Below are 13,262 nucleotides of genomic sequence, written 5' to 3' on the forward strand. Positions count from 1 at the left end.
CATTTTGTAATATTTTATTTTCTAAAAATATTTACTATAAGTAAACAATTATGTATAAATTATGATAAATGTAATTCTAAATATTGTGATAGATCTTTATACTACAGCAAAATATTAATAATACCAAAGTATATTAAAGTAAATAGTATGATGCACATAATTATAAAGTATATGATTAACTATAAGACCATAATAATGAATAATTAAGTTATAGTTATTATATTTGCTTCATAATATTATAACATTACACGTAATAATATTATTAGAACATTATAGTAAATATTATACAAATATTATGATAAATAAAATCACTTTGTTATACCATATTATTTATTTACTTAATGCAATATTTGTACGAAAACATGGGCAAAAAATGTCATTGCAAGGTTTATTTTCAACAGAACTTCTCAAAGTAGAACACGCTTTAGTATTTTGATAAAAGACTTTCCCATATTTTCCCACATAATTACTTTCCCATAATTTCCCATATTTGTTCTTACTAGATCAAGAAAATATGATCATATAACACCGATTCTATCATCACTTTATTGGTTACCTATAAAGTTCCGTATTAATTACAAGGTCTTGCTTTTGACTTATAAAGCTCTGAATGGTTTAGCTCCAGTCTATTTAACGGATCTTCTATCGCCCTATAATCCATCGCGCTCTTTAAGATCACTAAATTCGAGGCTTCTGGTCATTCCTAGGATATCCAGATCCACCAAAGGAGGGAGAGCATTTTCACATTTAGCTCTTGTTCGTTGCTCAGACTCGTTCTGCCAGTTTAAAACTAGACTAAAGACGCATCTATTTAGCCAGGCATTCATATACATTTTTTATCTTACAGTTACTGTAAATTCGGCCTCTACTTCATAAACGCCAGAGGAGAACTGGCCCCGACTGAGCCTGGGTTCTCCCAAGGTTTTTTTTTTCTCCATTGGGTCATCTGATGGAGTTTTAGGACACCATCGGGTCACTTGATGGAGTTTTTCGGTTCCTTGCCACTGTTGCCTTTGGCTTGCTCAGTTGGGGATATTCAAATTGACCCATCATACCACTGATCAGCTCTACCAAACTTGGATGTCTTTTCCAGTAATAAACAAACACTGTTAAGTTGTTTTGATTGATACTGTAAAGCAGCTTTGATACAATGTGTATTGTGAAAAGCGCTATATAAATATATTTGACTTGACTTGACTTGTAAATATTTGCCAGTGGATTCTAGAAGAGCTTCACAGCATCGATCCTTTCTTACGTATTTTAACAACCTCAAACGTGCTCGTCTGAAGAACTTCAAAGACTCTGGATTCCTTTAAAAGGCGTATTCAGTGTCCTTTGTCAACCAAACCCTGAATGAAGACGCTGCCTACTCTTGAAATCCAATATCTGACTGCTGACGAAACCTACGACAAGCTCCACCAGAGCATTAAACATGAAAATTAAAGCAGAACATGAAACTTCAAAGATAGAGAGGAGACGAACCTTAAAATGCAGACGTGAAGGCATAAATCTTTAATATTCCTGTGGGCCTGTCTTCCTCTCTGTGGAGGCGCGAGACGGGACGGTTTTAAGGGAGATTTATGGAACCTTCTCAAATTCCCGCCTGATTCCATAGCAAATACTTTTGTCCACCTACTCGAGACCAGCTGCATGACCTCGAGGATAAAAATCTCCATTGTTGGACGAGGAACCGTGACAAGTCATCATTCAGGAGAGGTTGATGAGAGGTAAAAAGCAGGTCACTCTTTCCTCACCTCTCTTGTTTGGGCCTTGGCATGAGATTTGAACTTGGAGGATTGTCGTGATATTTGCGTGTGAATGAACTGGCTAAAATGTGTGGAGTGTAAACAATGCACATCTGCGTGTAAAGACTTGAAAAAGTATTTCCTCACCAAAGCCTTGGTCTCGTCCTCGTCCTTGTAGTAGTGCAGCTGGTCTCCTCGGAGGACGAACCAACGCGTGTGCCAGGTCTTCACGAAACCTCCTTGCTTCCGGAGCCAACCGCGTCGCAGGACGTCCTGCCTGGCCGACCCACGCCCGTGTTGAGGGCTGTTGCCCGCGCTGCCAGCCTGCTCTTCCATCGCCAATCCGGAAAACCTCCCTGTACCCGAGACAGAAGTCGAGACGGTAATGTTTATGATACAAATGAAAGCGGGATAACCTCTCAAGGTTAGGAGGAAGGGCGGTATCGTTGCCCTGCTATGACATCATACTGCTCACTCCATCCATGCGGCATTTGCATTTGTCAAGATAAGCAAATTCTCAGAAAACATTCGTTTGGCTTCTAAGGTAGTGCTCATTTATTGCGGCCAACAAACATTTGTTCAGATATAAGGGATATCAAAATGTCAGATATAAAAATGAAATGGTCTCTACATCATAATAGTTTAAAGTTACATGTCTGTCTAAATATATATATATATATATATATATATATCTTACAATACAATAAAGTATTATTTAAAACTAAAGCAAATAAATATTATAATTATAAAAAATAAAGAAAATATTATACTAATAAAAATAACTCATTGAAATGTATTTATTATATTTACTTAATATAATCTTTACTTTAGGATTTATGCATTTGGCAGACGGTTTTATCCAAAGCAACTTACAACATTATACATAGTAAATATTATTAAAAAGTAAAGTGAATTTTATATTATGCTCAACACAGCTGCATTTATTTAATTTAAAAAAATACAGTAAAACAGTTCATTTGTGGAATATTATTCAAATTTTACTTTTACAACTTTCTATTTTAATATATTTTCAAATGTAACCTAATCCTGCGATGATAATTACCGTGATAGATTGTTTTCAGAATTCTTTGATGAATAGAAAGTTCAACATAAGAGCATTTATTTAAAACAGAAATCTTTTGTAACATAATAAATGTCATTACTCTCACCTAACCAATTTTATGCATCCTTGCAGAATAAAAGCAAAATAATAATAAAAAAATCTTACTGTCTCCAAACTTTTGAATGTTAGTCAATGTGTGTGACAAACATATATATATTATATATATATATATATATATATATATATATTAGGGCTGTCAAACGATTAATCACATCCAAAATAAAAGTTTGTGTATACATAATATATGTGTGTGTACTGTGTATAATTATTATTTTGTATATAAATGCACACATGTATATATTTAAGAAAGATATGTTATTTATATATAAAATGTTTATATTTATATAAAATATACATTATATATAGGCTACATTCAGTCTATATACATTATATACATGCAAATATTTCTTAAACACACATGCATGTGTGGGTATTTATGTATTAAAAACAATTGTACACAGTACACATACATATATTATGTAAACACAAACTTTTATTTTGGATGCGATTAATCGTTTGACAGCCCTAATATATATATATATATTTTTTTTTTTCACAATGTTAAAAATGTAAAAAAAAAATAATAATAATTATGTCACAGTCTGACCTCTGACCCCACTGTCTTTATGTTATGACCTACCAACATTAACTTTCACAATGACCACAAGATCTTTGCAAGTCTTTATGAGCTCAGGTAGCGATGAATAAAATCAAAAGCTCAGCAAATCTGTGGTCACCAGAGAGGAAGTGACCTCCAGTGCATTTTAACTGATCTCCTCCACCACTCACTTCCCTAGCTCTCCCTTTCCATTCTCTCTCTCCTTGCCAAAAGAACACTCAGATGTTGGAATACGACTGTGTGTTTTCATGAGTCTACGAGATCACCAGACCTTCCACAACAACATTCTGCTCAAGAGATTAAAATCGGTGCCACACACACACACAGAGCCATTAAAAATTCAACATCTAAACAGTTGCTGCTTTTGCTGGGAACTGGAGTTATAAATGTGTATCTGTGCACCACAAGTGCTTCAGCAAAGAGAGACAAGACTGGGAATCACATATCTGCAAAACGGGGCAGTCGGCCAAACACCTGACGTTCATTTAAGTGACTGTTTGACAGCCAGACATGAAGGCAAGAAATCATAAAAGGGTGTTTTATCTGATTGTTTATGATTTTAGATGTAATCTTTCAGAGAAGGAGGGCTGGAAGGTTCTGCCAAGCTAGAATCTTCATGCTAGTGCCCATCGAGACATCAAAATCATGTCACGCGTGTCAGTGTAGATTTGTTACTCACTGCCTCAGCGTGTGTTTGCTGTTTGTGCGTGTGCTAGTGTGTGTGGGAAACCCTTTCCTTTGAGTAAGTTTGTATTTCTCCCATTTGAATCAAAGAGTGGCACTGGACTTTCATCCGAGGAAACATTCATCACATTTGGGTTTTTTCCCTCTTGTAGAGCAGAACAGAGTCTGTCTGCAGCTTTCAAATCTCTGTGTTGTTGTTGTAACAGACACACATTTTCCTAGAGAGCGTTTTAAGCGTCGTAGGTGCATTCTTGACTATTCAAAACATTACGCAGTAAACCTGTGCTGAACAAGACAAAATAAGCACACAAAAAAATCTGTAGGATTGTCTAGAACTGGTATACAGTAAATGTGATAAAATGTGTTCTGACTGACAAAAATTTCACCCAGTATTTACATGTATGTAAGTTTTGTGTTTTATAGAGTACCAAAACATTAGCTTAGCAACATGCTAACGTTAGAATCAAGTCTGTGTGTGTTACGTAGAAAATTAACATAAACGTTTGTGTTTATATAGGAGTGTGTGTGTGTGTGTGTGTGTGTGTGTGTGTGTGCAGTATATTATATACACACACACCTTTATGTTAGATGCGATTATTCACGATTAATCGATTTGATAGCACTAATATACACTTCCGGTCAGAACTTTGGGGTCTGGCAGAATTTGAAAAACAGTCTCTAATGCTTAACAAGGGTGCATTTATTTGATCAAAAGTAAAAACAGAAACATTGTTTTCGATATTAATGTATTTAATTTATTCCTGTGATCAAAGCTGAATTTTCAGCATCATTACTCCAGTCTTCAAGCCTGGTTAAAACCAGACCATTCTCAGTTGTAACTGAGTTATGGTCTGGCAAAGCGTCATAGACAAATCATTTCCAGAGGGGCGTCGCCAACGGACGTCGCGGATAGACCTAAAACCAATCAGAGCGATGAAGGAGATGACGTATGCAGAGCGGCGGAGAAACATCTTGTTGTTCTTTGCTCGGTTTTTAACAAAAAGGAAACGTTTAAATCGCTTAAAACAGACGCGATAGCTGATTCGAACGAGTGATGTTCGACGGCAGCATCCATCTTTGTAATGTAGGCTACAAAATCCCAGCGCTGTCGTCATCGTGTAAAGCCCGCCCCAACGTTTCTGATTGGTGCCGCGATTTTGACGGATTGGAAATGGGCTTGAGTGAGCTCTTTGCCAGACTAACTTTCAGAGCAAATATAAATTTGCCCGGAAGTTGTCTGGGTTTTCCCAGGCTACCAGTCTTCAGTGTCAAATGATCCTTCAGAAATCATTCTAATATGCTGATTTTTTAAATAGAAATCATTTGTGAAATTATAAATGTCTTAACTCTCACTTTTGATCAATTTAATGCATCCTTGTTAAATAAAAGTATTAATTTCTTTCTTTCAAAAAAAATCTTACTAACCCCAAACATTTGAACAGTAGCATAGTTAAGATTCAGAATCAAGATGATAACTATTGGAATCATAATTCTTTACTATGAACCTTCAAATTTATAAGCCTAATCTTGTCCTTATCCTTCATAACCCTGAGAAGATTACTTCAGGATTTATTTTCTGATTTTGAGGTGAACATGCCGTATCTGCTGAAGAACCGCTACGCTTCATGCAGAGAAAAATAGATAACACATGCAGAGGCAAAAAAAAGTAAAGAAGTAATCCTCTTGTCCGTGTCATATTTAGAGGTCAAGGCTTATTTTCTCTTGCGCTGGGCCTCATTAATGATTCAGACAGTGGCAGAGCCAGAACATGTTGAGCCCCAGACAGGATTTTGAAATACCGCCCCTGCATCTAATTTCCTCAAACAGCTTCGGAAATGAACTCAGATGACGGTGTTTCTCAATGCGGACTACGCCGGAGACCCAAAAAAAGGTTCAAACGGGGACATGCACACACTGTTTGCCCTTTTTTTCCCTCAGCAGGAAGCTGAAATGATGTAAGTATCAATACTTAACAACTCAAAACTATAAGTAAGCAAGGTTTTCCTCCCAGAAATCACTCCTCTGTTCATTCACACTTAAAACTAAAGGTTACAAAAAGGGGGTTTCACAGCAAGGACATAGAAGGACCATTTTGGTTTGAACAAACAACTGTACACTGAAAAGATTACAAAATATATTCTTAGTGTGAAGAACTTACTAAAAACCTAAAGAACATTTTGTCCAGTGGAAAGGACGGATGTTAAAGATTCTTAATGGAACCATAGATGCCAATAAAACTTTTAAGAGAATTGTGAAGTGCCCATATATTAGGCTTTTTCGAATATTACCTTTCATGACGTGTGTAATATAGCTGTTTGTGAATGTAAAAGGTCTGAAAAGTTTTAAAGATCAAAGACAAATAAAGTTATTGTCTGCCTGCGAACAATGTCTACTTTGACCCGCCCTTAAACACTAGTTGTAGTTGAGGCCTGGAAGAGTTTGGTCCGTGATGTGGACATGTCGAGAAGATGCTGTTTTCAGATCCACTTTGCATGCACTTCAAAAGGATGAAGACTCGTGCTGGAATTGATTCGGAAAAACCGACACCATTGTTCGTATCACTGAGTATCAAGTGCTGAGGAAGACTGTGGAGCTTAAATTCAGATATGGTAATGGCCGTTTCATTTCCGTGTTTGTAAGTGGTAGACCAAATCACAACAGACTGGGCCAATATGACCAATCAGAGCAGAGTATATCTATCACAACAGACTGGGCCAATATGACCAATCAGAGCAGAGTATATCTATCACAACAGACTGGGCCAATATGACCAATCAGAGCAGAGTATATCTATCACAACAGACTGGACCATCTGACCAATCAGAGCAGAGTAGACTAATTACAACAGACTGGACCATCTGACCAATCAGAGCAGAGTAGATCAATCACAACAGACTGGACCATCTGACCAATCAGAGCAGAGTAGAACAATCACAACAGACTGGGCCAATTTGACCAATCAGAGCAGAGTATATCTATCACAACAGAGAACAGACTGGGCCAATATGACCAATCAGAGCAGAGTAGATCAATCACAACAGACTGGACCATCTGACCAATCAGAGCAGAGTAGAAAAATCACAACAGACTGGGCCAATATGACCAATCAGAGCAGAGTATATCTATCACAACAGACTGGGCCAATATGACCAATCAGAGCAGAGTAGATCAATCACAACAGACTGGACCATCTGACCAATCAGAGCAGAGTAGAACACAACAGACTGGGCCAATATGACCCATCAGAGCAGAGTATATCTATCATAACAGACTGGGCCAATATGACCAATCAGAGCAGAGTAGATCAATCACAACAGACTGGGTCATCTGACCAATCAGAGCAGAATAGACCAAATCACAACAGACTGGGCCAATATGACCAATCAGAGCAGAGTATATCTATCACAACAGACTGGGTCATCTGACCAATCAGAGCAGAGTAGACCAAATCACAACAGACTGGGCCAATATGACCAATCAGAGCAGAGTAGATCAATCACAACAGACTGGGCCAATATGACCAATCAGAGCAGAGTAGATCAATCACAACAGACTGGACCATCTGACCAATCAGAGCAGAGTAGAACAATCACAACAGACTGGGCCAATATGACCAATCAGAGCAGAGTATATCTTTCACAACAGACTGGGCCAATATGACCAATCAGAGCACAGTATATATATCACAACAGACTGGGCCAATATGACCAATCAGAGCAGAGTAGATCAATCACAACAGACTGGACCATCTGACCAATCAGAGCAGAGAAGAACAATCACAACAGACTAGGCCAATATGACCAATCAGAGCAGAGTATATCTATCACAACAGACTGGGCCAATATGACCCATCAGAGCAGAGTAGATCAATCACAACAGACTGGACCATCTGACCAATCAGAGCAGAGTAGAACAATCACAACAGACTGGGCCAATATGACTAATCAGAGCAGAGTATATCTATCACAACAGACTGGGCCAATATGACCAATCAGAGCAGAGTATATCTATCACAACAGACTGGGCCAATATGACCAATCAGAGCAGAGTATATCTATCACAACAGACTGGGCCAATATGACCCATCAGAGCAGAGTAGATCAATCACAACAGACTGGACCATCTGACCAATCAGAGCAGAGTAGAACAATCACAACAGACTGGGCCAATATGACTAATCAGAGCAGAGTATATCTATCACAACAGACTGGGCCAATATGACCAATCAGAGCACAGTATATCTATCACAACAGACTGGGCCAATATGACCAATCAGAGCAGAGTAGATCAATCACAACAGACTGGACCATCTGACCAATCAGAGCAGAGTAGAACAATCACAACAGACTGGGCCAATATGACCAATCAGAGCAGAGTATATCTATCACAACAGACTGGGCCAATATGACCCATCAGAGCAGAGTAGATCAATCACAACAGACTGGACCATCTGACCAATCAGAGCAGAGTAGAACAATCACAACAGACTGGGCCAATATGACTAATCAGAGCAGAGTATATCTATCACAACAGACTGGGCCAATATGACCAATCAGAGCAGAGTATATCTATCACAACAGACTGGGCCAATATGACCAATCAGAGCAGAGTATATCTATCACAACAGACTGGGCCAATATGACCAATCAGAGCAGAGTATATCTATCACAACAGACTGGGCCAATATGACCCATCAGAGCAGAGTAGACCAAATCACAACAGACTGGGTCATCTGACCAATCAGAGCAGAGTAGACCAAATCACAACAGACTGGGTCATCTGACCAATCAGAGCAGAGTAGAACAATCACAACAGACTGGGCCAATATGACTAATCAGAGCAGAGTATATCTATCACAACAGACTGGGCCAATATGACCAATCAGAGCAGAGTATATCTATCACAACAGACTGGGTCATCTGACCAATCAGAGCAGAGTAGACCAAATCACAACAGACTGGGTCATCTGACCAATCAGAGCAGAGTAGATCAATCACAACAGACTGGGTCATCTGACCAATCAGAGCAGAGTAGACCAAATCACAACAGACTGGGTCATCTGACCAATCAGAGCAGAGTAGAACAATCACAACAGACTGGGCCAATATGACCAATCAGAGCAGAGTAGATCAATCACAACAGACTGGACCATCTGACCAATCAGAGCAGAGTAGAACAATCACAACAGACTGGGCCAATATGACCAATCAGAGCAGAGTAGATCAATCACAACAGACTGGGCCAATATGACCCATCAGAGCAGAGTATATCTATCACAACAGACTGGACCATCTGACCAATCAGAGCAGAGTAGAACAATCACAACAGACTGGGCCAATATGACTAATCAGAGCAGAGTATATCTATCACAACAGACTGGGCCAATATGACCAATCAGAGCAGAGTATATCTATCACAACAGACTGGGTCATCTGACCAATCAGAGCAGAGTAGACCAAATCACAACAGACTGGGTCATCTGACCAATCAGAGCAGAGTAGAACAATCACAACAGACTGGGCCAAAATGACCAATCAGAGCAGAGTAGATCAATCACAACAGACTGGGTCATCTGACCAATCAGAGCAGAGTAGACCAAATCACAACAGACTGGGTCATCTGACCAATCAGAGCAGAGTAGAACAATCTCAACAGACTGGGCCAATATGACCAATCAGAGCAGAGTAGATCAATCACAACAGACTGGACCATCTGACCAATCAGAGCAGAGTAGAACAATCACAACAGACTGGGCCAATATGACTAATCAGAGCAGAGTATATCTATCACAACAGACTGGGCCAATATGACCAATCAGAGCAGAGTATATCTATCACAACAGACTGGACCATCTGACCAATCAGAGCAGAGTAGATCAATCACAACAGACTGGGCCAATATGACCCATCAGAGCAGAGTAGATCAATCACAACAGACTGGACCATCTGACCAATCAGAGCAGAGTAGATCAATCACAACAGACTGGACCATCTGACCAATCAGAGCAGAGTAGATCAATCACAACAGACTGGACCATCTGACCAATCAGAGCAGAGTAGGCTCGCAGAAAGGAGGGGTTTAGAGAGACCAAATCTTCGAACAAACTGTTTCAGACCCTTTGAGAAATGAGGTGATGTGCAATGCATATTATGTTGTTATGTTATGTGTTTTTTGACCTTGGATGCATGTAAACATATTGTAGAAGACCTCCAAAAGAAAATTAGGAATTTTTAAAATAGCATAATAGGGGCAGTGTTAAGAGTGTCCGAGAGCGATCGAGCAAAATTGACATAAATTTGACCAATAACAACTTTTGCGCTCTCTTTCAGATGTAGAATTTGAAAGTCTGATTTATTCAGAATTGGTTCATAGAGATGGTTCATGCACATACATGAACTGATTAAAAGAATAATTCAAATCACTCCACAGAATTTGATGCGATGAATTATGAGTTGTATTTTGTGTAAATGTATCTTCTGAGAAAGTAGCTGGACTATATAGTTATAATACTGTATAGTGTTATTTCCTGCAGTAAAAGTAATTTCACAGTGAGAAAAGCAGCACTGCCACGTTATCACATGCACAGAGGTGGCGGTGTGTGTAAGTGTGTGGGTTACGATGAACTCCAGATGTGCCGCCTTAGCAGTCTGCTCGACTAGCGTCATGTGCTTAGCAAGTGCAGGGCTGCGGAGCGGAGAGAGACCCTGCTGATGACTGATGTACTGCCATCACACACACTAAAGCTAAGTTTGGAATCGCATACTGTCACGCTACTCTTATTATTTCTGCCGCATTCAGTATGTAAACTGTGGGCATTATGCAAATTTTCAATGTGCATGGAATATCCGGATGACACTAAATTTGCCAAAGTACACAGCATACAGCTTGAGCACACATTGCATGGGATACTGTATGCCAGAGATTGTAATGTACAATTGACTTTACATTTCCAAAAGTGAACCCAAAGTAATATCAGCCACAATTTTTTCTTGAATTATTATCTAATCTGATTGCCCAGAGTTTAGGTCAACATGAACTCAAAATTGACCCTATTTACTTCCATAATGCAACTTTTTTTCATTAGTGTGTATTATTCCCAAAACAACACATGAACTTTAGGGAAAATGTGCCTGTGGCGACATTTCTGCAAAATAATATTATGCTGCTTTTTGCACGTTTCGTGACACTTTCAAGATGAAATGTCCTGTGAGTGGCGCTAAATGTGCGTTCAGTTTTATCCGAAAAAATTAACATGAATCTATCAATGTTGTTATATGCATTGCGGCATTTCGGAATTGTAATGTCCAGTGACAGCTGCTAAAAGGTTAGAGCTCTATCACATTTGAAAATAACTTTTAACTCTAAATTGTATCCTAAATCTAATCGATAAATAAAACCAAAGCAAACGTAAGATTAAAAAAAAAAAACTTCATTTGTTGAATCAATCATCCTATTTTAGTTTGCTTCTACAAGTCTTTGACTCTTGTTGTTTGATAGGACTCATTTGGAAGTACAGTATGAATGAATGAATGAATTTACTACATCGGAAAAAAACGTACACGTGATGGTTATGTGATGCAAATGTATTAGAATTAGAGGTCAACCGATAGTGGATTTTACCGATAACGATAAGTAGGTTGGTCCACGCTGGCCGATAACAGCTTAATTCGTTTTTAAAATGGATTCTGAATGAAGAAAAAACATAACACATAAAATAGTGCTAAACTTTATTACAAAAAGTAAAAAACAATTCTGAACTATGAAAATGTATACTGTACTTTTTAAATATAAAAAAATATTAATTTATTAATTATACCTTGATCATTATTTATGTTAGTTCACAACTTAACAATGAACAATACTTTTACTAACCTTAGTTAATGTTACAAGAGGAATCTTATTGTAAAGGTTTGCCATTTTTATATAAATCTATGCTTACAGACTGCCATAAATATCTACACAGAGGCCATAGCACTGAAATTGTATATACTCTCTCACTTCTATTTTAGAATGTCAATAAAAAAAGAACTGAAATCGAATGCGTTTCTGGTTTGTTTACATGTTTCTGTCTCATGGCACTTGCTTTATATATGCAAATTCACTACATAACTAATGCATAAAAGCGTCCAGTTCGATATAAACTAATGCAAATAGGTGACAACAATCGTGACATTAAACATTTGGGTCAGACTTGTGTGTATTTTTTTTTTTTCAGTTTTAACCCCTTGAGGTAGGCTACTAATGTTAGCGTCATATTGACAATATCTACCTACCATGATATGAGATTATGTGACAACAATGTCGCATACTACAGCTTGAAAAGTCACATCTTTGTACAATGTGTACTGTACTGTTTCACATAGGCTACTTCTTTTTTTTTTAAGTATGCAGATTTCATTCAGAACATATCCTTACACAAATATATACATAAACCAATGGTTTTAATTACCTGTCTCCAATAGATGCCATTAATGTTTTGAGGTTTGACTTTTCTAATGCACCTGGTTTGAATGAGTCTATAAATACAGTAAAACACTGTTAATATGCCAAGTCTATGGCTCTGTGATATATTAGTGCTGTCTGCTGTCTGTGTGGGGCGTCACTGAAGTTTCCCATCTATAAACTCCTCTCTGAAGACCCAACAGCTGTGACAGGGACGCTGGGAATGCTCAAAACATCAAACACAGACTCTTACCACAATAATCAGAGACTAAAACTCTATTACATATTACAGAAACAACTTTTTCTCTCTCTCTCTCTTTCTCTCTCTCTCAAATAAAAAAAAAACGGCCTGGATGCGCTGGAGATTGTTGTTGGAGATTGCTGGAGATTTGATTGTTGTTCTTATTAGTGATGCTTGGTGAAAGACCACCTAACAAACATTCAGAACACCCTAGCAACCGCAAAACAACATCTCGGCTAGGGATGCAACGATTACAGATTTTCTAAGTACGATTATTGTCTGAGAAATAATCACGGTTTAACGATTATCACGATTATTATGCATCAATTAATTTCACAACACTACTAATGTATAATATCACATGAACACTCAGCACTAGATTTTAATGTGTTATTTATTGCTGCCACA

General features: G+C 38.0%; 1 protein-coding gene across 2 annotated transcripts in view; it reads right to left on the minus strand.

Annotated features, from left to right (window-relative positions):
• arhgap24 (Rho GTPase activating protein 24) overlaps window positions 1-13,262 on the minus strand; it is a 144,634-nt gene that overhangs the window by 113,134 nt on the left and 18,238 nt on the right. For both annotated transcript variants that reach the window (XM_056258292.1, XM_056258291.1), the window contains exon 2: window positions 1,893-2,101. In XM_056258292.1, coding sequence (XP_056114267.1) covers window positions 1,893-2,081 — 189 coding nt within the window. In that variant the 5' untranslated portion in view covers window positions 2,082-2,101. The remainder of the gene's footprint in view (window positions 1-1,892; window positions 2,102-13,262) is intronic.

This window comes from Rhinichthys klamathensis, unplaced genomic scaffold, assembly GCF_029890125.1.
Source record: "Rhinichthys klamathensis goyatoka isolate OS25496 unplaced genomic scaffold, OSU_Roscu_1.1 h1tg000150l_1, whole genome shotgun sequence".
In the NCBI taxonomy this organism is placed as follows: Eukaryota; Metazoa; Chordata; class Actinopteri; order Cypriniformes; family Leuciscidae; genus Rhinichthys; species Rhinichthys klamathensis.